This window comes from Centroberyx affinis, unplaced genomic scaffold (genome assembly GCF_046629955.1).
Source record: "Centroberyx affinis isolate AG114_WGS23_722 - 3 ecotype Tasmania unplaced genomic scaffold, CSIRO-AGI_Caff_v1 ptg001193l_1, whole genome shotgun sequence".
In the NCBI taxonomy this organism is placed as follows: Eukaryota; Metazoa; Chordata; class Actinopteri; order Beryciformes; family Berycidae; genus Centroberyx; species Centroberyx affinis.
In genome coordinates, this window is record NW_027279717.1 from 71622 (window position 1) to 98066 (window position 26445).

Here is a 26445-nt window from a genome sequence, read left to right on the forward strand (position 1 = left end):
GTCTCATTGACTTCAACCTTCTGGTATCGTTCCGATAGATAAGATCTGATCTGACGTGCTACTTAGCTATGTTAACTCAACAAAACGATGTAATGCTATGAATGGCAACACCAAAGCAGCAAAAATACATGATTTACCTGTTCAAAACTTTGTAGGTGTGGACCAGAGCCTCTGGCCCCGCCCACAAAAATGACACTTATTGCTCTAAGGGGGGACACCACAGCATTTGTTTAATTGTCTGTATGTCAATCAAGAAACATGAGGGTACAAATTTTCTACTTATCACTCCACAACTCTGCATCATTTGTGGAGGACGACATGTTTACTGTTTACTTGTTTCAAACTATCATGAGGCAGGGATTCCTTGACCTGACTGTCTACTGTTGATCACAGTCAGTATGTACTGTACCACTATGTTAGTCTGTTAGAGTCTACTGTCCTGTACCATGTGTGTCAGTATGTCGCTGTAGTAATGTCACCATGATTAAATCCTGTACATTTAGTAGACTTGGAGAATGAGCTGACTCTGATTCTTACCATAGTCTCTCCAGCTGGCAGGCAGGATTCCTCAAGAAGTCAGAGAGCTGGGTGACTGCCTGGTCTCCCAAACTATTCCAGCTGAGATCCAGGTCTTTCATGTGAGATGGATTCAAGCTGAGAGCTGAAGTCAGAGACTCACATCCCTCTTCAGTAATGCCACAGCCACGTAACCTGCAGACAGAAAAGAAACATGACTCCAAACTCTCCAATACAGCTCTTAAATCTAGTCCAGTGGTTCTCTATTCCAGTCCTTGAGATCCAGAGTCCTGCTGGTTTTCATAGTCTAATACGGATTAGTTTACACCTGTCCACACTGAGGAAAGACCATGTGACAGCTTCGAAAGATGGCAAACGGGAAGGAACAGAGCCTATCAGAGCTGTCATGAGCATCATAGCTATAGTACGCAAGGCTGGCTCAGCATTTTTTGAATTTTTTTTTATTTAACCATTTATCCAGGTTAGCCTCACTGAGATTAAGAATCTATTTTTCAAGAGGGACCTGGCCAAGAAAAGCAGCACAAAGTTACAGACACTACAACAAACATTTCATTACATTACATTACAGCATTATACATGATTAACGTTCAATGTTTCATTATAAAAGCAATTTAAACTATGAGTGAAAACAATTACAATTTTCATTTTCCTCCCTACCTTTAACCATTGATTTAAAATCATTCAATGAGACAAGCTCCTGTACTTTCAGGTCCTTCTGGATACACCTTGCAGACTACGCAGTTGGATATCCCCACCATGAGGATCAGCCTACAACCTCACCACCCCGCTCCCATAGCCGGTGCAGTGGTAGAACGAGGACCTCATCCTCCACCAGTGGAAGCCACTCCAGCCAGAAGTCTAGCAAGCACTCTACCCTGGCATCTGTGGCCAAGCTTCCTTGGCAAGCTCTGTCCGGCATCCACGCAGCTATCCTAGAAGAGAAGAATGAAAGCGATGGAGCTTGAGGAACTTCGCCGTCAAGTAGAGGAGGATACCAGTGCTGATTTTGAGTGCCAGCAGCTTGACACCAAAGCCAGAGAGGCACAGCATCTCCAAGAGGAAGCCTATCAGGCTCATGAAGCCCTGACTAAGCGGCTGAACAGGCGGCGCTGTTTAACGAAGGCTGAGAATGACTGGAAAATTGCAAAGCTAGTCACCTCACTGCTACAAGAAGAAGAAGAGGACAATGCACCATCTGATGACGCAGTCACGACAAATAGCAATCGCCCTCTCCCCCAGGTGACACAGGCAGATAGTACATTCACTCTGTCTCACGACCAGCATTCAACCCCTCAGTATCCTGGTCCTGCTCCTCGCCCAGCCCATAGATTGCTGGATACACCACCTCAGATGATAGAATCCACAACAGCTCAGCCAGGTCCAGTAGCACCATTCCACCACCTCCTCCTACAACAGGGCCTAACCCCACTGCTGCAGCTCCTCCAGTGGTTCGTTGGAAGACAGAGCCTCATCATGTACTTGCTCCAACTCCTGCTTCAGCCTTGTTCCAGCCCTCTATTGTAGCACTGCCTCCATACATTCCTCCAGCCACAACTAATTATCCTCCAGTGTCACAGCTCCCACCTCCAGGTCTCAGCATTCCTAACCCAAGTACTGTCTATGCTACAGCTGGCCAGAACATGCCTTATCCAGCTCTCTCAGCTGACTGTGGTGCTCAACCTATCATGGCGGCACCACCACCCTCTCTGGCACCACCACCTGGGATAGAACTCTTGATAGCCTCAACCTATGGCATTCCTAGGCCATCATTCCCAGTGTTTGAGAGCGGACGGGAGAGCGACTTCACCTTGCTCAAGATGGCACTGGATAATTTGTTAAGCCCTCAAGGACATCTGAGCGAACAATACAAGTTCCAAATATTACTTGATCAGCTGAAGTTGCCCAGTGCACTCCAATTGGCTAAATCATATATGCATGACTTGAGGCCCTACACTACAGCACTTCAGGCATTCCAAGAGAAATATGGACAACCCAGACAGCTGGTTCAGAGGGATATGCAGATGTATTTGATGCCTTTGCGCAGTCTGTCCACTCTCTGGTGGGCATGTTGAGAACACTTGAGGGGCATAACAGCTACGAACTTCGCTGTGGGTCCCACGTCGATCGACTCCTGGGTAAGCTGCCACCAAGCTACAGGGATGGATTCGTTGAATACTGCATTTGCCGTGGCACCCTGCAAACAGGGACAGACAGGACCTACTCCTTACCAGATCTGGCAGCCTGGCTACAGACTAAATCTCAGGCCAAGCGCACATCCAACCGAGCTGCTATTTTGTACCAGGCTGATACATCTAAAGCAACAAAGAAAGACCATCACCTCGCACACTCTAAGGAGAAATCAACATTGGTGTTCTTCAACAAAGAAGAACAAACCAAACCCATTATAAGGCTAATTCCGAACTAAAGCCCTATTGTCCTCATTGCAATAATAAGGAACATTTTCTGAACTCCTGCACTGAGTTCAAGAAACTCAACCCAAGACAGATGGCCATGTGGATAAAGGATGGAAAACGGTGCTGGAAATGCGGACAGTGACATACACTAGACGCCTGCACCTTAAAGAAACCGTACAAAAGCTGGAAGGAGTTGCACCTCACTGTGCTCCATGACGCTGTCCAAAAGGCCCTAGGCTCCGTGCTACTTCTATTTCAACCACCCTAACCGCTCCCAAAAGGTTATGCTTAAGGTGGTCAAGGTCATCTTACATAACAGAGGTCACACCATGGAGACTTATGCAGTGCTTGATGATGGCTCTGAGCAAAGTATTGTCCTACCTCAAGTCATCCACCAGCTGAACCTCACCCAGACACCAGAGTCTACTCTTGCGGACTGTACGCCAGAAGGTTGAGCTGCTCCAGGGTGCCTCTGTGACTTTGGAGGTATCTCCTGTGTCCGAGCCTTCGAAAAGGTACCAGATAGCACATGCTTTCACAGCCGAAGGATTGGGCCTCACCGAGCATTCATACCCTGTTGCTATGCTACAGAAGTGATATCAGCACCTGAGAGGTCTGCCTTTGCCCCCAATTGACTGTGCCCAGCCACTCCTCCTTATTGCTTCAAACATGCCACACACCTCCATCAAGCCAAGGAGAGAAGGACCATTAGGTGGACCCACTGCTGTCTGTACCCAGCTCGGTTGGGCACTCCAGGGCCCGACCAACCACATCCAGTTGCAGCCCTCAGAACAACAGTGTCTCCACATCTCCATTACCCCTTCATCTACTGAGCTCCTTTGGGATGTAGTGCGTCTGTGGCAGGTAGATACTCTTCCCTTTGTCAATGAGAAGACAGCCACCCGCTCAAAGCAGGATCAACAGGCCATCGCCCTTCTCCAGGCATACACTGTCAGAGTAGATGTCGAAAGCATCTAGCGTTATGCTACACCCCCTTCTACGCCGGACACCTGTATTGTCATTAACAGCACCAAAGGAGGCAGTGCTACCCAGTGGTTATGGAACATTGAGCACAGACTGTTGAAGGATCCCATCCGTGCTAAAACGTACTGCAAAGAGATCCTCAAGCTGCAGCAGGCAGGATATGTTTCCAAGATATCCCCTGAGGAAGCATCTCAGTCCACAGAGTCTTGGTTCATCCCCCACCATATGGTGAGGCATAATAGCAAAGACAGGATTGTCTTTAACTGCTCGGCGTCCTTCTCAGATTCCAGCAACACACAGTGGCAGTAAGCGGAGACATCAAAGGGATGTTCCACCAGATCTGCTTGCTGCCAACTGACAAGCCAATACTGTGATTTCTCTGGAGAGATATGCAGCGGGACTCAGAGCCGGACATTTATGAGTGGCAGGTGCTACCGTTTGGGACTACGTGCAGTCCCTGCTGCACCATCTATGCCCTGCAACGCCACACGCAGGAGAACGGCAGCCACAATCCAGTCCTACTGGAGATAGTGGAGCGGTCATTTTATGTTGACAACTGCCTTCACAGCACCAGCACACCACAAGAAGCCAGAGACATTGTGGATGGACTGTGTCAGCTACTACTCTCTGGAGGCTTCGAGATCTGTCAGTGGGCCAGTAATGTTCCAGCCATCATCGAACCTTCCCACCGAAGCTCGATCTGAAAGCAGTGAACTGTGGCTCTCTAAGAGTAGCACTGACATCCAAGAGCTGACTCTGGGTCTTGGGTGGAACTGCATGAGTGACACCATTGGATACAGACCATAGGTCCAGAAGATCTCCGAGCACATGATGAGGAACATCTACAAGGTGCTTGCATCCCAGTATGACCCGCTGGGGTACATAGTGCCTTTCCCCACGCGGGCAAAGGTCCTCGTTCAGGATCTCTGGAAGGAGAATATTGGCTAGCCTGGAAGTGGGAGCTTCCAACCCTGCAGCACCTGGAGTTCCCTCGTACCTACGCGCCTCACACTCCTGGAGCCACCAGAGAGCTCCAGATATTTTGTGATGCATCAGAGCAGGCATATGGCTCTGTCGCCTACATGCGCATTGTGGACAGCCAGGGCCAGATTCACGTGTCATTTATGCTCGCAAGGTCACGTGTAGCACCCAGGAAGCAATTGTCAATACCTCACCTAGAGCTGAGTGCTGGACTTACTGGAGCTCAACTTGCCAGTCTCCACCAGACCGAACTGACAGTGCCAATCCATCGTGTCATCTTCTGGTCAGATTCCACTACTGTTTTGCATTGGTTTTACTCAGAATCCAGCTGATACGAGGTTTTTGTTGGAACTCATGTCGTCGAGATTCAGTCCTTCACTGACGTACAGAACTGGAGATTTGTGGAGTCTACCAGAAATCCAGCTGACTGCATCACCTGTGGCCTGACCCTGGAGGAACTGGCAGGTCCACACCATTGGCACCAGGGACTGGATTTCCTCTACCAGGCTTCAACTCATTGGCCTGTTATGCCATCCACAAACCAGGAGCCTGACAACAACAAGCTCAAGTCATCAGCCGTCATCGGGACTGCGGCAGTCAACCCTAGTCCTCAGCTACCCAATGTTAGCCAGTTCTCGACCTGGATGGAGCTGGTTCATGCTACAGCCGCGGCCTTTCGCAGCATGGCTCATCTGGGCGATAATGCAGCTGCTGATGCAGAAGGCTGTCACTGCTGAAAACCTCCTACTAGCACTGGCTCAGGCAGTGTCATTCCCCGAGGAGGTGCAGGCCCTCAAGGCCAATAGGTTATTACCAACTGACAGCCGTCTGGGGGCACTCTCACCTGAGTATGATGAAACTACAGGTCTCGTGCGCGTTGGTGGGAGGTTGAGACAGGCTGAAAACCTGGAGATGGATACCATCCATCCTATAGTCCTGGACCCACATCACCAGGTAACTAAATTGCTCATCTCATTACGACCAGAAGCTGGCGCCCCAGGGCCAGAGAGGGTCCTCGCTGAACTCTGTCGCCGGTATTGGGTCATGCGTGGGAGGGAGGCGATTCGCAAACACCAGCACACATGCCAGGACTGCCGCCGGTGGGGAGCTAAACCTGACATCCCAAAGATGGCGGACCTTCCACCCTCTCGTCTGCGCCTCTTCAAACCACCCTTCTACTCTACAGGAGTGGGCTGTTTTGGGCCATTCACTGTCAGAGTGGGAAGGCATGAGAAAAGGTGGGGGATTGTCTACAAGTGTGTGACTACACGTTGCATACACTTGGATCTCCTGGAGAGCTTGGATTAGGGATGTCAGTTTCGGTTAATTTTGCTTTCGATAGGCTGACACCCATTAACCGGTAACTAACCGGTTAATTTTTAAGAAAAAACACTTAATGACGTGAAATACAAGAAAGTGGCACTTTCCTTTTAGTCCGGCGCTCCATTGACTCAATGAGCTTTTTATATTATGTTATATTAGTAGATTTCAGCATTGAGGTACTTACATTCATGATTTTGCATAGGCATACTAACCTAAAAACCTATTATTGGGAATCGCAAGAAAGTTTCAGAGCGACAGATACACAGAGCATCCCCGTAACCATAGCAACGCACTCACTCCTGCCTGCATGCGCACGGTGCGAGAGGACAGGGAGAGACGCAGAAGAGCTGCTGACTGAGATTATTCTGAGCAGCATGCATGGTAATAAATTACAATATAATAGATTTGTGTATATTTCTCACTTTCCCCTAATGGTCTGAATAACTCGCTGCTGCACAGTGCTGCTCTGTCTTGTCTGTCCGTGCGCTGTCAGTGTCTCTTTTTGCGCCGCGACGTTATCAGTTATGAATTTGTTTTTCGCTGCGTAAGAAAATGGACTTGTGGCGTGAGAGCCAGTGAAAAGTGTCAGTTGTCTCTCAGTCAATGCGTGAGAGTTGGCAGTCCTGCTCAGACTGCTAGTTGAGCGGAGTGTGTATGCAAATTAACCTATAGACCGACATGCGTAACCGGTCAAAAATATTCTCGGTGGTTAACCAATTAACGGTTAACCATTGACATCCCTAGCTTGGATACTGACGCCTTCTTGATGTCACTATGGCGGTTTATCTCCCAATGTGGCAAGCCCCATGAGATCCTGTGTGACAATGGAACCAACTTTGTTGGAGGAGAGAGAGATCCGAGAGGCCTTCACTTCCATGGCCCCTCACCTACAGGAGCAGCTGGCTGAACAGCAAATGCGCTTTCAGTTTAACCCCCCTTGTGCTCCTCACTTTGGGGGTACCTGGGAGAGAGAAGTGAAGTCAGTGAAGACCGCTCTCCAGGTGATCCTCAAGGAACAGGTAGTACCAGAATCTGTGTTGCTGACCATCCTCGTCGAAGTGGAGGGAATGTTAAACGCCAAGCCTCTGGGTTACCTATCATCTGACGTGGCCGACACAGACCCATTCACGCCCAGTATCCTGCTTATGGGCAAGCATGATTCAGCTCTTCCTCAAGCCCTCTATGAGTCCAGTAACCTGCTAGGGAGGCGACGGCTGAAGCATAGCCAAGTGCTAGCTGACCATTTCTAGTCTGCGTTCATATGCCACTACTTACCCACTCTGCAAGAGAGACAGAAGTGGAGAACTGATGGCAAGGAGCTCTCCGTCGGCCAGGTGGTCCTGATTGTAGATCCATAGCTTCCACGTGCCCTTTGGCCCGTGGGTAAGGTGACTCAGACTTACCCAGGAGTTGATGGACACATTCAGACTGCTTCTGTCCAAGTGAAAGACCAGACTTATGTGTGACCGGTAGCCCAGTTGGTCCTGCTCTCGAAGATTGAAGACGATCATAAGGACTGTGACTGATAGACTTTCTTATGACGTTCAAATGTCCAGATGGACATTTGGGGGTGGCTGCGTGAGAAAGCCTGCAGTGAGTTTAGAGTGACTGTGAGACAGCTTAACGAGCCCCGTAGCAACCCCAGTAATGCCTTAATTGCCTGCATTACTTTCAGTTTGCAGAGACGGAGTTGAGGAGGAACACAGGCATTTTTCCTCTACAACTTTTCCTTTGTGCATGAATGAACATGATGTAAGTTGTTTCTTTACAATTATATGTTCCCACTCAGCAGTTATCATTTATTAGTATGTTTGCCTTAAACTATGATTATATAATCATATATATTTTTTGGTAATAATTGATTCCCACGGTTAATTGATTTGAGAGCACACCGCATGACAGATATATTTTGTGTTTGCTTATTTGGTCAGCACATTATAACTGCTAGTAGCCTTCTTGTGATGTGTATTAACACTTAGTTTAATTATTTGAGAATTATCTTGAGAAGTATACATGCCTATACTATTAAAATGATCAAAGTGTTGTTATCATCAGGCTGTATAAATTATCATAAACTCCATCGAGTTGAAATCATTTAATGTTGTGATAGGTTCATTGTTGACACTGAGTAATTAAGATGTAGCTTTATTATTGCTGCTAATAGGATAGCTGATGTTAAATTGTTGTTAAAGCAGTATTGTAAAGGTTTGAAACATCTGTATACTTGCCCGTTAATTCATATATTCATTGTTTGTTATTGTTTTCTCTCTTTGTAGACCACACACATCCAACCGTCTACTTTATTTCATGTAATAAAGTCCATCGAACTGAACATTTTCTCTGACCCCATTCTCTGACCGGAATTTCATCCATATCTGCCGGCCCAATATGGATTATTTAATGATATGCATACACATTGAAATTCGATTTACCTGATGGGATTACTTATATGTGTATATGCAGATAGAAGGAAATTATGTTGTGTGTTAGTCTTTGTTGTAGTCATTGTTTGGTATTCTGTGTTTTGCTGTAGGACCCCCTCGAAAACGAGATGATACATCTCAAGGGGTTTATCCTGTCAATAAACTTATAAGAATAACTGACTGTGTCATCTGCATATAAATGAAAACTATCATTTTCCATACTTTTGCCAACATTAGTTATATAAATTGCATGAACAGCATGTTGGTTACACCAACTAAAGCTATGGCAAGATGTAGAGGAAGACTGCCCCTTAAGTCTGGAGGGGTGGAAGATTCTTCACAGGCAGATAACATGGCAACAGATGTTGGCATGGACATGACTGGGAGCGTCCTATGGGGGATACAACACACCAGATGACAATACAATACCCAATTAAATGGGTAATGCGTCTCTTTGCTCCGTTGTGGCATTTAAAAAAATTACACTTATGCTCTAAGGGAGGACACCACAACAATTAATTTAATTGTCTGTATGTCAGTCAAGAAACATGAGAGAACAAATTTTCTACTTAAAGCTCCACAACTCTGCATCATTTGTGGAGGACGACATGTTTACTTGTTTCAAACTATCATGAGGTAGGGATTCTTTGACCTGTCTACTGTTGATCACAGTCAGCATGTACTGTACCACTATGTTAGTCTGTTAGAGTCTGCTGTCCATTACCATGTGTGTCAGTATGTCGCTGCAGTAATGTCACCATGGTTGATTCTGACTCTGATTCTTACCATAGTCTCTCCAGCTGGCAGGCAGGATTCCTCAGGAAGTCAGAGAGCTGGGTGACTGCCTGGTCTCCCAAACTATTCCGGCTGAGATCCAGGTCTTTCAGGTGAGATGGATTCAAGCTGAGAGCTGAAGTCAGAGACTCACATCCCTTTTCAGTAATGTCAGAGCCATGTAACCTGCAGACAGAAAAGAAACATGACTCCAAACTCTCTCTATACTCTATTCCAGTCCTTGGGAAGTTTTGTGGGCGGAATCGGTAATTTCTAATTGCAAACAGAACAGCTTGAAAACCTATACAGTTTAATTAATTACAAAGAGTTTAAATAGTAAGTAAGTAAGATTTTATTTATATAGCACCTTTTTAAAATAAAGTTACAAAGTTACAAAGTCGAGACCAGACCAATGCGAGTCCATTTTCAAGACCATGTAATCAGAGTGATGGCTCAACATTTATACCATTTCTCTGCTAAAATTCAAAAAGAGAGAAAGCATTATTTAGGAATTTAAGTCAAATACAAATGGATGTACAGTATGTACTCAGGCAGCAGGCAAACATTTGATCTGAAACATTGCAATTCAATTTCACTGACCTTTGGAAAGGCTCAAGACAGTGGGCAGAATGAAACAGAAGTGTTAAAACACCCTGAGCTCAGAGCTTCACTAAAACATTAAAAATTATTATCAGGTTATAGCTGACTCTAAGATCACTCTAAGATTTTCATAATTTACTGTCATGTATAGGCTGCAAGCTGTTTTTATGTTATAGTGTTTTGTCTTTGACCAATGTGACAACTCGCCCCGCTCTCCCCTACTCAATCTGCCAGAGCCCCGCTGTGCAGACGAAAGTGAAACTTAAAATTCCACAATTTACTCGCCTGTGTTAGTAACGGTACACACAGTAACCTGATAACACGTCTTCTGCTGCACTACAGACTTTAACGGTAATGTTATTACCTTGTGGAATTTAAGTAATGTTAGTGAAATTATAATTTAACTGATAACTGTCTCGCAATGCTTTAATGCAGCGCGTTGAATTGAACTGAACTGAACGGGCCATGGGCCTGTATAGAATTGGTGCTTGTTCTTAGAACTTGTTTTGCAAAACTCTGATTTCTGTAGGCAAATTATATTATCTCATTCTCTCCTCTTCAGCCACACATGGTGCTCTCTCCTCCTGTATCCTGCGTTCTCTTTCTTGGGGCAGCTCAGAGGGGGGTGAGGGTGGCAGCGGTTAATGGTTAATACATTTTCAAACTTAAAATAAGCAAAGTTACTGGTTGCAATTTGAAGGGGGAAGTTTTACATGCAATCACAGTGAGCAATAAATAAATCAGACAATGCACCGGCAGATAATGAATGATGTTACTGCAATTGTGGTCTCGACTGGTCTTGAAATAAAATTCAGAGTCCTCTTTGTCCGAGACCGAGTCAAGACCGAGTAAAAAATGCAGTCGATTCCGAGACGAGACCGAGACCATCACAATGTGGTCTTAAGACCGGTCTCGAGACCAAGACCGATCTCGAGTACTACAACACTAGAAGTAGGTGTAGTAACACTTGTATTAGTGGTAGTGGTAGGGGAAAGCATTTGTCATTCTAGTAGTTGTATAATAACAGTAGCAGCAGTAGAAGTAGCAGTAGTAGTGTATAGCAGTAATACCATTAGTAATTTTAGTGGTTGTAGAGGGAGTAACACAATTAGTAGTAGTAGTAGTGGTATTAGTTGCAGTAGTAGTTGTAGTAGAAACAGTAGTAGTTGTAGTAGTAGTAGTTGTAGTAGAAACAGTAGAATTAGTAGTAGCAATAGCAGTTGTGATGGAAGTAGCTGTAGGTGTAGTGGTAACTACTACTAGGGGGTTGAAGTAGTAGTAGCATTCGTAGTGACACAAGTAGAAATAGAAGTAGTGGTAGGCAGCAGTGGTAGGTAGTCGTAGTAACAGTAGTTCAAATAATAGTAGCATAAACAGTAGTTGTTAACAGTATTAGTAGTAGTAGTCATAGTAGTAGCAGCAGTAGTAATAGGCTACTAAGTAGTACATAGTTTCAGTGTTTGAAATAGTTTAATTAGTAGTTTAAATGGTAGCAGTTGTAGTAGGGTGTGTGTGGTGTATGTCTGTATACATGTATGTTGTGTGTGGACATGCGTTTGTATGTGTTATGTGTGTGAACGTGTGTGTGAACGTGTGTGTGTGTGTGTTTATTAGCAGCATCACTACTAGTTGTAGCAGTAGTACTACCAGTAAGGAGTGTCACGATCTCAGCCAGCACCTGCGCTCTCTCTCTCTCTCTCTCTCTCTCTCTCTCTCTCTCTCGTCACCAGCTGCTGCTCACTCCCTAATCAGCCACTCTATATAAGACTGTGGTGACTGAGCTTAGTATCAGTTGTAGTAGTGTGTGTGTGTCTTTCTTTATGGACATGTCTGTGTGTGTCTGTGTACCTGTGTGTGTATGTGTGAATAACAGTTCAAGTGTTTGTAGCAGTTGAAAGTTGAAGAAGTTAAAATAGTTTAGTATTAGTATACCATAGCCTCTCCAGCTGGCAGGCAGGATTCCTCAGGAAGTCAGAGAGCTGGGTGACTGCCTGGATCCCCAAACTATTCTGACTCAGATCCAGGTCTTTCAGGTGAGATGGGTTCAAGCTGAGAGCTGAATCCAGAGACTCACATCCCTCTCCAGTAATGCCACAGCCATGTAACCTGCAGAGAGAAAAGAAACATGACTCCAAACTCTCCAATACAGCTCTTAAATCTAGTCCAGTGGTTATCTATTCCAGTCCTTGAGATCCAGAGTCCTGCTGGTTCTAATAGTCTAATACAGACTGGCTTACACCTGTCCACACTGAGGAAAGACCATGTGACAGCTTAGAAAGACGGCTAACGGGAAGTAACAGACCCTGCGAATGCGTGGATCTAGGCTAATTGACCGCGTGAGCACGAAGGTATGATTCTTCCGGTATCCTCTCATTAGGTGCTGGTCTCCCCTCGATCTATTCTTAAGGCTCCCCACAGATCAGACCAGGAGAACGGCTTGGGACACCGACGGGAGAGATCGTGGCCGGTGGCTTGCTCGGCTGGCTGGGGCCGAACCACAGAGAAGTGGTGGACAAGGCTGGTGATGACGTGAAGGAGGAAAACCCAGACGGAATCGCTGCAATAAGGGAAGTAAACCAATCAAATAGGAACGGACTTGGGAACTGTGCAATATTGTGGTTGACAACCTGGGGACTGTGCAATATTGTGTTAATGGGAAAACCTGGATCTGGATTTTTACTGTTTGCTAATACTATGGCCTGGAGCATTTTTAAAGGAAATCCTCCTCATCACTGTTGTTGTGCAAAGAAATTGCCGGCTTGTTCCAGGACTGGCGGAGGAGAGGGCATAAAGAGGAGAGGGAAGTGGAACGGGACCAAGGACGGCACCTGTACATTCCCACGTTTTGAATTAAACTGTTCCTCTTTTTGTTGCCTATTCCTTGTTCCAGGACCAGAGGAGAAGGGGGCCCAAAGAGGACTACACCTGTACACTCCTACATTTTAAATAAATGTTCCTCTTTGTTATACTAATCGCTGTATGTGTCTTGGTCGTTGTAGTTCCTTCCCAACTGGTCCCACTAATATTGAACCTGAGTCCTGGTGCTCATTCAAAACCTCAGGTGGTGTTGTCGTAACACTGCCACAGCAGGAAAACTGCTTTTCAGTGGCTGAAGGTGTCTAACAAACTGATTTCAATATTTTACCAGCTGACTAGATGTTTAGAATAGAATACGACTCAATATGATGGCTGGTTGCTTATAGATAAGACTAATCATGCCTTCACACTGTGAGCTACATGATCAGTAAATCATCTTTCTACAGCTTTTACTTGAAAGACTACAGGAATAAACATCTGAAAAGTGATGCTTGAGAATGTCTGCCTCCATCATTGGGTCGATGGTGAACTCTTTAGTAAAGTTTTTTCTGTTTTGCTTCCAAGATTTCCTGATTAACACTTGCTAATTAGCTATGTTAACTCAACAAAATGATGTAATGCTATGAAAGGCAACACCAAAGCAGCAAAAATACATGATTTACCAGTTCAAATCTTTGTAGCTGCAGACCGGAGCCACTGGCCCCGCCCACGATCGGTCAGAAAAGAGAGACATATCAACCTAGTTGCTTGCAGTGTGAACGCATGGTAACTTAACCATAGACCAGTGGTTGCTGGTCATTTTACTGCCTGCATGTTGCACCTGTGCACTCATCCCCTTTTTTTAAGCTAATTGGTCGCACAGTGAAATCGGGGGAGGAACAATATCTCGGACTGATTGGATTTTAATGAAACTTCGGGTAATGATGCGTCTCTGCTCCGTTCTGGTATTTTCAAAATTACACTGATTGCTCTAAGAGGGGATGCCACAACATTTGTTTAATTGTCTGTATGTCAGTCAAGAAACATGAGGGAACAAATTTTTCACTTATCGTCCCACAACGTTTACTGATTCAAACTATCATGAGGCAGGGATTCCTTGACCTGACTGTCTACTTTTGATCACAGTCAGTATGTACTGTACCACTATGTTAGTCTGTTAGAGTCTGCTGTCCTGTACCATGTGTGTCTGTATGTCGCTGTAGTAATGTCACCATGATTAAATCCTGTACATTTAGTAGACTTGGGGAATGAACAGACTCTGATTCTTACCATAGTCTCCCCAGCTGGCAGGCAGGATTCCTGAGGAAGCCAGAGAGCTGGGTGACTGCCTGGTCTCCCAAACTATTCCAGCTGAGATCCAGGTCTTTCAGGTGAGATGGATTCAAGCTGAGAGCTGAAGTCAGAGACTTACATCCCTCTTCAGTAATGCCACAGCCATGTAACCTGCAGAGAGAAAAGAAACATGACTCCAAACTCTCCAATACAGCTCTTAAATCTAGTCCAGTGGTTCTCTATTCCAGTCCTTGGGATCCAGAGTCCTGCTGGTTTTCATTCTAGTAGTCTAATACAGACTGGCTTACACCTGTCCACACTGAGGAAAGACCATGTGACAGCTTAGAAAGACGGCTAACGGGAAGGAACGGACCCTATCAGAGCTGTCATGGGCATCATAGCTACAGTACCCAAGGCTGACTCAGCATGTTGGTTACAACAACTAAACCTATGGCAAGATGTAGAGGAAGAATGTCCCTTGAGTCGGGAGGGGTGGAAGATACTTCACAGGAAGATAACATGGCAACAGATGATGGCATGGACATGACTGGGAGCATCCTATGGGGGATACAACACACCAGTTCTTGAGGTTTTAATGGAAACAAATAATCTACAGATGGAGCAGCATGACATTTTCAAATATTGAAAGAGAGTCTGTATAAAGTCAGTTTCAACCCATATGTCTCCTCAATGTAGAAGGAAAGATTTTCTTTTATGTGACAGTACTACTGATGTGACTGACACATCAGGAATATCAGGCCTCTCAGGGTGTTTAGGACACGCTAACGTCATGTGGCACCAAATCTAATCAACCACACAACACTAGAGAGATCTCCAAGTTGTATTTCTAGACCTGGAAAATGCATTTGGTGGTGCGACACAACTTTCTGTGGGAAGCTTGTGATTTTACCAATGTAATAAAAAAAAAATCCAGTTAAGGCCTATTGAAATCTAACATAAAACTCTGATCACTCACTGACAGCATCTCAAAATTGGTATTATGTCGAGGTACCATATTTTAAAGGATTTTAGAACAGCTCCATCCTCCTGTTTTGGGGGTTATAGCAGTTGTAGCTCATTTCATTTATTCACCATTAGATATGCCATGAGTAGGTTATTGAGAAACAGTCGAAGGCATATTTCTCCCAGTGTAAGTCTCTCATAGCTGTCAAACACAAATCACCAAACACATACAGCAGTGCAATATACAGTACAGTACAGCAGCTAAACTGATTTTTATGGCCTATTGGTGCAAATGGTCAAACTAAATGGTCAAACAGTGTCATCATTACCTCAGTCTCTGGAGTTTGCAGTGTGGGTTTTGCAGGCCACTGGAGAGCAGCTTCACTCCAGAGTTCTGCAGTTTATTTCTGCTCAGGTCTAACTCCTCCAGACCAGACGTATTTGAGCTGATAGCTGAAGCAACAGACCTGCAGCATTTGTCAGTGAGGTTACAGTCACCAAGCCTGATGAGAAAAAACAACAAGACTGTTAACATGGACACAGATTTAACATAACAGCAGAGTGAAGGTTCAGAAAGAATTTCATAGTGAAACAGTCCAAAACTTCACCAAGACTCCAACAATGTTGTGTTTGTATAGTTGTAGGATGAGTATGTAAATCACTTCTACCATGGGCAGGACAACATAACAGAAAGAACTACATGAAAAACTTTTCTTTAACTTTGAGGTAACTAAATCCCAATTCCAAAGGCAGCTACAAAGGCCAGTTACATTACGTTGAAATTAACACTATGTGTCATCTTTAAAAGAGCTCTCACAATCACCACTTCTATAAAGGAGTGTTCACAGCAAAATAGGGCTCAAATAATTAAGCCAGCTGTGTTACACAACATTAGTACTGGTATGGTGCCACCCACTGGAAGATATTAGGATTAATGGTTGCATTGCATGGCTATATAATGAACCAGGGGCATCTCAGCGTGCTAACACTGTTCCCTCATGATGTTCTCTTATTCTAAGGTGATAATGTGGTTTCATGAACAGCAGGATGAAGTCAAACTCATGGCCTCAACCAGCAGATCTAAACATCATTGACCCTTTATAGGTAGTCAACCTCCTCCTTCAGGCTCTAATATCCCACTACAGAGGTTCAGGAGCCAGGATGAAAGCAGGAGGACTGAAGCTGTTTTGAAGGCAAAGGGTAGCTCTAGTCCTAATTAGCTAATTGATATTCATATATAGGTGTTTCTGTTATGTTGTTCACCCCTGTATCTAATCTTTAATGCAATCATCTGAAACCTTCAGCGTGGTTGCGTGCCTCAGTGTTCTGATAGGCCAAATACTTACAAAGCTTTCTTTGATACTTTGAGCACTGGCTGCAGCCTCTCCAGAACATCATCTGATCTGAAGTATTTCTTCAGCTCAAATACATCCAAATCTTCATTAGAAGTAAGCAACACAAAGGCCAGAGCTGACCAATGTTCAGGTGAAATTTTGCTGAGATCTCCTGAGTCCAGGTGTTCTTGGACTTGCTTTACCAGAGATTGGTCACCCAGCTCATTCAAACAGTGGAATAGATTGGTGCTCTTCTCAGTAAAGGTGACCTTCCTGATCATCTTGTGAATGTAGTTGACTGTCTTCTGATTGCTCTGCAGCCTTCTTTCTTTACGTCCTAACATTCCCTGAAGAAGTTTCTGATTCTTCTTCTGTGAGAGACCCAGCAGGAAGCGCAGAAACAAGTCCCAACGGCCATAAGAGTTCTTCAAAGCCTTATCCACTGCACTCTTGTGGAGGAAGACAAAAGGGATTTCTCCTGTCTCTGTTCGCACTTTTGCACTTGTTTGGCTGGAAAGTAGATTGTCTCCCCTATCTATGAAGGTGACCAATACATACAGAGCAGCAAGAAACTCCTGAACGCTTAGATGGACAAAAGAGTAAATCTCCTCTCTGTGAAGACCAGATTCCTTCCTTATGATCTGTGTACAAACTCCAGAATAAACTGCGGCGTCTTTCACATCAATGTCACAAGTTTTTAGATCATCTGCATAGAAGATTAGATTACCCTTATTTAGCTGTTTGAAGGCCAGCTTTCCCAATTTCATGATCACATCATCATCTGTTTCACCTTCCTGACAATACTTCTGGTGTTTCAGCTTTGTCTGGATGATCAGGAAGTGTGTGTACATTTCAGTCAGAGTCTTGGGCAACTCTTTGCCTTCTTTGTCTTTCTGACTTTCCATTAGGAGACTTTCCAGAGCTGTGGCTGTAATCCAGCAGAACACTGGAATGTGGCACATGATGTCCAGGCTTCTTAGCGACTTTATATGGGTGAAGATTTTTTGAGCCATATCCTTGTCACTGATATTCTTCTGGAAGTATTCCTTCTTCTGGTCATCGTTAAAGCCTCGTACCTCAGTAACCCGGTCAACATACTTAAGAGGGATCTGATTGGCTGCAGCTGGTCTACCTGTGATCCAGACCAAGGCTTTGTGAAGCAGTTGCCCATTGATGAGGTTGGTCAGCAGAATGTCTATTGAGGTAGTCTTTGTAATATCGCGGCACATCTCATTTCCCTTAAAATCTAGGGGGAATTTGCTCTCATCCAGACCGTCAAGGATGAACAAAACACTGGACTTGTTGTAGTCTGAGATTTCCAAATCTGTCATTTCAACAAAAAAGTCACAAATTAACTCAATAAAATTAAATTGTCTATGTTTTTTCAAATTCAAGTCTCGGAATGAGAACGGAAATACAAACTGGATGGTTTGATTGGCTTCCTCGAATGCCCAGTCATGCGTAAATTTCTGCACTGCGACAGTTTTTCCGATGCCGGGAATTCCCTTTGTCAGAACTCTTTGGGGAGGTTTTTCTTGGTTTGGCAAAGCTTTAAAAATGTCATTGATTTGGATTGCCGTCTCATGAGTTGCAGATCTTCTGGGTTCTGCTTCAATCACTTCATGTTCACTATTAACCTCTCCACCACCTCCTTCTGTGATGTGAAGCTCTGTATAGATCTTTTTTAAAAGAGTAGATGACCCATCTTCATTTGTTCCTTGAAAAAGGTCTTTTGTTGTATTCTGAAGGTAAGATTTCAGGTCAGCTTGGCATCTGAGGATGTTCTCTGAAAGATGAAAACATTATTACATGACTACCAATTATTTGCTCATACTCCACAAAATCTTAATAATTAATTCTAGTCATGTTTTAATGACAAATGTTAATACTACTACTAATAATAATAATAAATATAGCCGCAAGCAGCGATTGAGGGGTCCAAGCACAATTTGATAGACATACAGATACACAAAACATTACAGAAGGTAGAAAGACACACACAAAAACTGACATGTTGTGAAGTTCGAACATGCAGTCTAACACCGGCTTTTGTGTTGGCCCAGGACTTCTGTCAAGTTAATCTTTTCATATGGTCATTTGTCCAATAATTAGAAACTTAAGACATTATGCATAGTTATCACAAGCTTAGCGGTGTGAGGAGACAGCATTACGCATGGGATTTGAACCCACAATCTTTTGCATTGCAGACCTCTTCATTAACCATTAGGCTACTGAGTCCACAGGATGGCCATCGAAGGAACACCAAAAAATAGGGCCAAGTTATGAGACTGTCGAAGCTATAGGCTATTTAGAACCTTAGAGTATTTTGACTATGGTCAATTATGGTTACAATACCACCAAATGTTGCATGCTACCTCAGAGTTGACCTGTGCACATATGTGCCAAATTTGTTTAAGGTAGGCCAACAACTTCCTGACTTAGGGCAATTTTTGTATATTAGGCCTTGCCTACAAATTTTGAGAACCAGTTGTAGCAAAAAGGTATGGACTATCAAAAAACTGCTGGATAGCTTTTGTGCAGGACAGTCCAGACATGCTGTGAGCAAAAATTGGTGAAGACTGGACAAAATATGTAGAAGAAGCGAAAAACTGTTTTGGACAAAATTCAACATGGCAGAAAACCTTATGGGCTGAAATGCCCTATATGGATAAATGTGACTTGGCCCAAGGAATCCAGCAATCAAGGAATTTTGTTCCTATGATCTACAGTCACCAAGTTATGAAATGTTGCTATAGCACCCCCTATGGGCGAAATGATACAAATTTTTGTATATTAAGACAGGTTACGAAATCCACGTCAATTGGCCTCATGGTGGCACTATAACAAGCAATGTTACGTTTTGGCCTTTAACTTCTGAACCGTATGGGCCACAATCAAAATTCCACTTTCCTTGGATTCCTTGGTTCATTCTGCATCCATCCATATAGGCCAATTTCCGCCTAACTAGATTTTCCGCCATTTTGAATTTTGTCCAAAACTGTTTTTTCGCTACTCCTCCTACAAATTTTGTCCAATCTTCACCAAATTTGCAACACAGTTTTTTGATAGTCCACACCGTTTTCATGTAATCGACTTCCAAATTATGGTCAACTGTTGTGGGAGGGGCCTATTTCACAAAAATCGCCATAACTCAGGAATGCATTGTCCTATGGTAACCAAACTTGGTACACATGTGCAGGTATGTACTCTGAGTTAAAGCCTTTTCTGAATGGTACTGACGTCACAAAAAAAAAGTGTCACTGGTTCTGAGGACATGGTCCAAATATATCACATAATATATCTGCCAAGTTTCTTGATCATTGAACAAACGGGTATGGAGTTACGACCATTTTTGTGTTAGGCCACGCCCCTTTTTGGTGTTTGTGGCGGCCCTTATACCCAAATTGCAAAAAATTCGGTACACGTTAGAAATGCCATTTCAGACAAGGCTGAGAAGTTTGGGATCGAGTTTGCAAATGGACTTTGATTTACCAGCTATTACATGGTTATTACCCACTTTAACCGATGATGACAAAACTTCAGATTTTTTACTAGTACATCCTCCCTGAACATGTGTACCAAATTTCACACAATTTCATCATCTGGATTTGGAGATACAGTTTTTTGGCATTTGTGGCGCCCCCTCCTGTTCAATCTTAAAATTGCCTTGCACACATTCTTATTGATGGTATCTGAACATGTTCACCAAGTTTCATGATGATTGGACAATCGGTTGTGAAGTTATAACAATTTAGCTGATAGGCCACGCACACCCTCACACTATTAAAAAATGTATATCTTCAAAACGACAGTAGATATCAACAACTTTTCACAAGTTTTAATGTGATTAGTCTGTAGATGCTACAGGCCAATATTCGTGGTAATTGGTCAAACGTGTAGGAGGAGATGTTAAAAATGTGTTTTTCAAAACTTTCAAAATATTTCAAAACTTTCCAGGCGGACCTTGAAGGTCCAAAGGGCAAAACTATGTAAGTATGGTCAGCTGGACATGTGCACCAAGTTTTGTGAAAATCGGACAAACGGTGTGGAACTTATGGCCTATAATGTAAAACCTATAATTATAGCGCCCCCTTTAGGCCGAGTGGGTAAATATTACTTGACCTTGTAATGGTGACCAATATCTGTCATTGGGCCAAATTTGATGACTCTGCAATGTACCAGCTCACGCCAATTTGCGCCAAGGCAGAAGGCGGCCAATCTACCCAGATGGACCTTATGAGTCCTAATTCCAAATTTGTTCAGCATGCCAAATGACAGCTATATACCAAGTTTCAAGTGTGTAGGTCAAACAGGGCGGCCGGGGTGACCGACTGTATGTTATAGCGCCCCCTGTGGCCGAAATGTGACAAAAGCGATTGGACACCTGCTTACCGGGGTTTGGTATGTGTGCGCCAAATTTGAAAACTTTGGTATCTGTGTGCTAAATTTGACTTATTAGGTATTATATTACCAATAATAAACTTAACAAAAAAAAATATAAAAAATATTAAAATAATAATCTGAACAAAAACAATAGGGTTTCAGCCCTACGGGTTTGAACCCCTAATAATAATCTGTACAATTACAATAGTTTTCCCAGCACATAGTGCTGGGACCCCTAATAATAATAATAATAATAATAATGATAATAATAATAATAATAATCCCAAATAATGTTGGTTATATAATTTAATTTGATGGTGAAACATCTTTAAACAGTACAGTACCATTGTCTTGAGGAGAAGCAGCATCAGACTCCTCTGTCCTGGCAGTTTGGGCTGAAACAGAAACATGTAGCGTCTGCTGTGAATTGCAGAATAATCAGAAAGGTTTTTCATTCATAAAATCCAGCAAACTATTTACCATTTGGACCAGTGTTGATATTGAATGTTATATGAGCCTGTTCAAGGTGAGCACCAGTAAAATCAGGTGTATTGGCGACGCCTCCAGTCTGTGCGGTGGTTGTCCTGCTTCCTGCTTCCCTCAGGTTTTTACCAGCATCCCCCACAGTTTGCTCTGCATGGACCGGACAACAAGATGAATCACTGGTTGGAAACTGGTTAGTTGGTCAGCATTGACCAAACTGTTTATAAGGTGTTCTGATATTCTGTTGTGCTAGATCTGATTTAGCAAAGACCTGACAGAAATCAGTAACAAAAGATGAGGAAAATTTCTTCCCCTCCCAGATTTCCTCAGCCAGTCCAGGGATTCAAACTGACAACTATATGGTCACAGACCTGCTGCTCTAGCTTTTAAAGTCAAATTCCACCCTGTTGCTCTTACACTACGCAGTCTGTAATGTTCAATGCATTACAGGAGTTATTTTGTGATGAAGAGTCAAGCTGCCTTGTCTACTTCTGCTTCAAAGTGACTTCCTACATTTCCCATAATTCCTTTCAACAACCAACCAGGAACTTGCCTGAGCATTTCAGCTGTGGGCTCGTTTGAGATGACTACCTGCACACCTGGAAAAGAGTGGCTGAGTGCAGTCAGGCGAGGAACCAACAAGGCGAACACTCCAGACAGCACGCTCTGCTCTTTTTCTTCTTCTTCAGTTTTAACAGCGGTTGATCTACAATTTAAAAGATGCATTACCGCCACCCACACTTACTGCTCTAACAACCCAGCCCTTCACGTTACTTATTTTTATTTTAATGTAGGCATTACAGGTGGCATTTATGGAAAATATTACATAGTGCTCTAATAAAAATGGTATATGGACTGCTCATGGAGTGACATCTTGGAATAGATATAAAAACTTAAGTCTCTTCTGGTGGAGAAATTGGTCTCTCTCCTCTTCTCCGATGGATTTCTCCCTGTATGATTGTTGAATGTCTCTCTGTGCAAAATGTTCTAGAAAGAAGAAGCCCTCGCTCTTGGATTCTGAGGGACTGACACCAAAACCTGATGTTTACCGCTGAGGTTTTACATCATGAAACATTTTCTCACATCAAACTCCATGTCACCTCGTCTGTGATTGGAAGATTCAGGTAGCCTACAAGTATGGATCCTCAAAGCAGACTACCACAACAACAAGGAGGAGGTGCTGTTACTTGCCCTCAGTTGAGGAAAATGACAGAATTACAACAGTCTGCTGAAGAGATAAACATACTTGTACCTGAAGTGAATCACAAAACAAATTAACAAGTCACAAAACGCGACAGCATTTCCGAAAACAAGTCATTTCACAAAACACACTAACAAATCGCAAAACACAACATTTCGCAAAACAAATCAGCAAATTCAAAAACAACGGCAAAACTAGCAATTGCATTGATGTGGAATAATATCTCTTACTTGTCTTGATTTGGTACTAGTATTTCAGCATTATGCTGTTAGTCATTTTCAGAGCGGCGTGTGTAAAAGAAAACAGAAGACAGACTGAGCAGCGAGGAAAATGGATTTGACCTCTATATTTAAGCTGAGTATAAATTCGCTGCAGTCAATATGGCCTTTATATAAAAAATACTTACATTTATTTTATTAAAAAAAAGCAATATTCTTTCAGGGGGCCCAGAATTCCAAGCTACATCCCTGGCTATGGAAATGAACATTATGCTCTCTGATGACATCATATACAGTGAGAAGACTAGTGGACCAAGGAAGCTTCCTTGTGCTACACCGAAGCATATGTCATACCTGTCTGATGGCCCAAGACTAACAAAGAATTTCCTCCCAGTAATATATGAACGGAACCAATTTAGAACACAATAAGAAAAACCTACCCAGTTCTCTATGCGATTTATGAGAATATTGTGATCGATTGCGTCAAAGGCTGCACTATTGCCACTGTTCCACCGCATGGTACCGGCTCAACTCGCCTCGACTCGCCTCTACTCGCTTTTGGTAGTACGACTTGGTTTTCCACTGCAGATAGTACCCCCTCATTGTGCCTGGTACCTGGTACTCGCCCAATGGAAAACCAAAAAAGGTGAGTAGAGTCGAGTCGAGTCGAGCCGGTACCATGCGATGGAAAAACGGCATTAGAAGAGGAACTAGAACCGAGACTTTATTTATATCGGTACTAATTCTTAGATCATTAACAATTTTTTGGTGAGAGCAGTCTCTGTGCTATGACTGAAACTTCTCCAGTATATCATTTTCATTTAGAAAGTTGCTAATTTAGCTGAAAACTACTTTTTCAAGTATCTTACTTATAAAGGGCAGATGAGATATGGGCCTGTAGTTACTCAGAACTCTACTGTCTAAATTATATTTCTTCAGTAGAGGCTTCACAACAATAGTTTTGAATGTGTCAGGGAACACATCCCTACTCTCTAGGGATGTGTTTATAATTGGAGATACTGCTAAAAATACAGTTTTAACTATGCTTGAAGTTAACTAAAGTAGCTGTGGATGAGAGTTTTCTTTACACCAATTATAATAATATATATATATATCTAAGTTGGCCATCTTACCACGTGATGTCGCTGCAGCCTGGCCCCTCGTATTCTTTTCATTTTCATCCTTTTCCATTCTGCTGCTGTTTCAACCAACTCTTCCAACTTCAGTAGCCAAGACACAGAAAATAACAAGAGAAGCTGAAAACAAACAATAAACAGAATAAAGAATAGTAATAATTTTATCTCACAAATCCTTGCCACTGATTTTGGACATTTGGACTCACTTTCAGTCATTCTGTCAACCTGATTAGTGTTGTTACCGAGTTCAATGTGTGTACCTTCGTATCAATCATTGTACTCATTTAAGTGCAATAAATAAAAAAGCGGTTTTACTGCCGTTTTGCTGTTGCATTTGAGATGACACCACAGAAAAGGAAAGAGCGATGTGCATTTTTCCTTTTTGCTTTTAGTTTATCAGTCCAGAAGAGAAGTCAGTCCTGCGGAGGAGTGAACAGGACAGAGCTCCATTTCAGAGTAAAAGCCTTACATTTACCGGTCTTAACTTTTTTGTCTGACAGCTTTGAATAAGCTACAGTATAAAGTTTTTTACGCTTCACAGCTTGCTTTCTAACGTAAAGTAGCCATAGCTAACGTTAGCCTAGACAGGTAACAAGGTAGTGGTAGTTACATTAAGACCAGACGTCAAAGAGCAAGCCAAGCACAACAAACTGGAATAGGTTAGACAATGATGGCTTTGATTCACATCATTTTTAACCAACACTGAATAAATTACATTGAAGAGCCATGATCAGTGATGTCTTCATTTGTAGGACATTGAAGATTAATTCATTGTGTTGATAGGGTCTGTAAAAAATTATATTTAGCCTATCATATTTTCACTTTTCTGGAGGATGACATGAGGACAACATGGCAAGTAACTGAGTGGAAACCACGACGCAGCAGGTCAAGGTCAACAAGAGGAACTAGAGAATACCAAGCAATTTAAACAGTAATGTATAGCACTAGTAGATTTAGTTTTACTCTTGTTTATCTGTTACAGAATGTTATAATCGTTATTTGCAGAGATCTGCCAGTTAAAACACTGAGCCGGTGATTTGGCTTTGTGTGGTTGGACTGTAATTTTGTTATTTGTAAGAAATCTGATCCCTGACATTAATACAAACAGGATACATTTACTTAAGCCTGTGTCCATGGTACTGTGTGAGTTATTTTTTAAACTTGATTGTATTCATCAAACAATTTACAGTTTACTGTCTAGCACACAAACTGACCTTGACTCATGACTACATTTATTATATTTAAGCCCACATGGCTGTACTGTTGACTATAATTAGCATAAATAATATGGCCCTATTTATAGAAAGAATTACATTGCTTTGCCTGTATACTGAGTGTTGTATGGCCACTATGGCCCAACAAAATACACACAGAAAAAAAGGACCAAAATCCAAACAAATAATAATGCAAAATAAATCAACCATTCAACAAAAAATCGGTTGCTGTCTCCACTGAGTCTTTCACAGCAGTTAGACCAGGACAGCACTGCAGCAGCACTAGACAACTTCCTGTTTACCTGTTCCTGTGTATCTGTGTAATCAGAAGTGTAAAACGTGAATGAATGGGAATAGAACTGTTTGTTGAGGCTCGGTCAGTAAACAACTGAACTGATTCAGTTTGACATACTGTGGTAAAATAACTAATAATCCACTTAATAAACTGGGGGGACAAATCCAAGTGCACATGATTATGAGCCAGTTACGTGGCTGAATTGTTTTCAGAGCACTGGAGAAATAAGAAAAATAAATAATAATAAATAAAATGAAAAAAACAAAAAACACAACTTTATTCTGATTTAACCGTGGTCTCCCAAGTAGGCTACATTTTACATTTACGTTAAAAAGCAAGCTGTGAAGCTTAAAAAAAAACACTATAGCATAACTTTGATGTTACTTATTCAAACCTACGGGCCGACAGATTTAATTGCCTCCCTCGTCTCTGCCATGCTCTGTTCGGACAGGAAGAAAGATGTTAATTACCGTTTGGTTCAAACCGACAAACACTAAGGCTTTTACTCTGAAATGGAGGTGCATCCTGTCCGGAAGTCAGATTGGTCCTGTCCACTCCTCCGCAACACTTAACTCCTTTTCTGTACTGACAAACTAAAAGCAAAAAGGAAAAATGCAGATCGCTCCTTCATTTTTCGTGGTGTCAACTCAAATGCAAAACGCAAAAAGCAGTAAAATCGATTTTTTATTTATTGCATTTAAATGAGTAAAACAATTGATACGAAGGAACACACATTGAATATCTGAGAGGAGGTACAACTTTGTATCTACTTAGAGAACCCGAACTGAAATTAAAACAAACTGGAATGAAAGTCATGACCGTAAATCCTTACCATAGAGACGGTTTCCTTGTCTTCTCTTCCTGCCTGGTTCAAACCATAGACTGTTTAAAAAAAAAAAAAAAAAAAACATGTACGTAGTGAGTGACGTCACCCATAGGTTTCTGATGGGGCGTTTTGAAGCCAAAAGTTGGAGAAGGGTCTAGCTGCAGGTGCAGACCAAGACTCGCTACAAGACAGCACAAGAAATGCCCCGAGAATATAGAACCTCCTTGGGTCGGACAGTGGACCTTTGCAGTTCCGCGAAAACGGCCA

At 42.9% G+C, this 26445-nt stretch overlaps 1 protein-coding gene across 3 annotated transcripts in view; it reads right to left on the reverse strand.

Moving 5' to 3' along the window:
• The window catches only part of LOC139648334 (NLR family CARD domain-containing protein 3-like), a 33169-nt gene that overhangs the window by 5777 nt on the left and 947 nt on the right, over positions 1–26445 (reverse strand). The window contains exons 2-11 of one of the 3 annotated variants that reach the window (XM_071524412.1): positions 26185–26234; positions 23841–23927; positions 21286–21438; positions 21150–21200; positions 16435–18208; positions 15418–15591; positions 14123–14296; positions 11969–12142; positions 9449–9622; positions 538–711 (exon numbers count right to left, since the gene is read on the reverse strand). In XM_071524412.1, coding sequence (XP_071380513.1) covers positions 538–711; positions 9449–9622; positions 11969–12142; positions 14123–14296; positions 15418–15591; positions 16435–18208; positions 21150–21200; positions 21286–21438; positions 23841–23898 — 2906 coding nt within the window. In that variant the 5' untranslated portion in view covers positions 23899–23927; positions 26185–26234. Of the gene's footprint in view, positions 1–537; positions 712–9448; positions 9623–11968; positions 12143–14122; positions 14297–15417; positions 15592–16434; positions 18209–21149; positions 21201–21285; positions 21439–23840; positions 23964–26184; positions 26235–26445 lie in introns of those variants that run through there. The other 2 variants (XM_071524413.1, XM_071524414.1) reach the window with 2 other exon arrangements.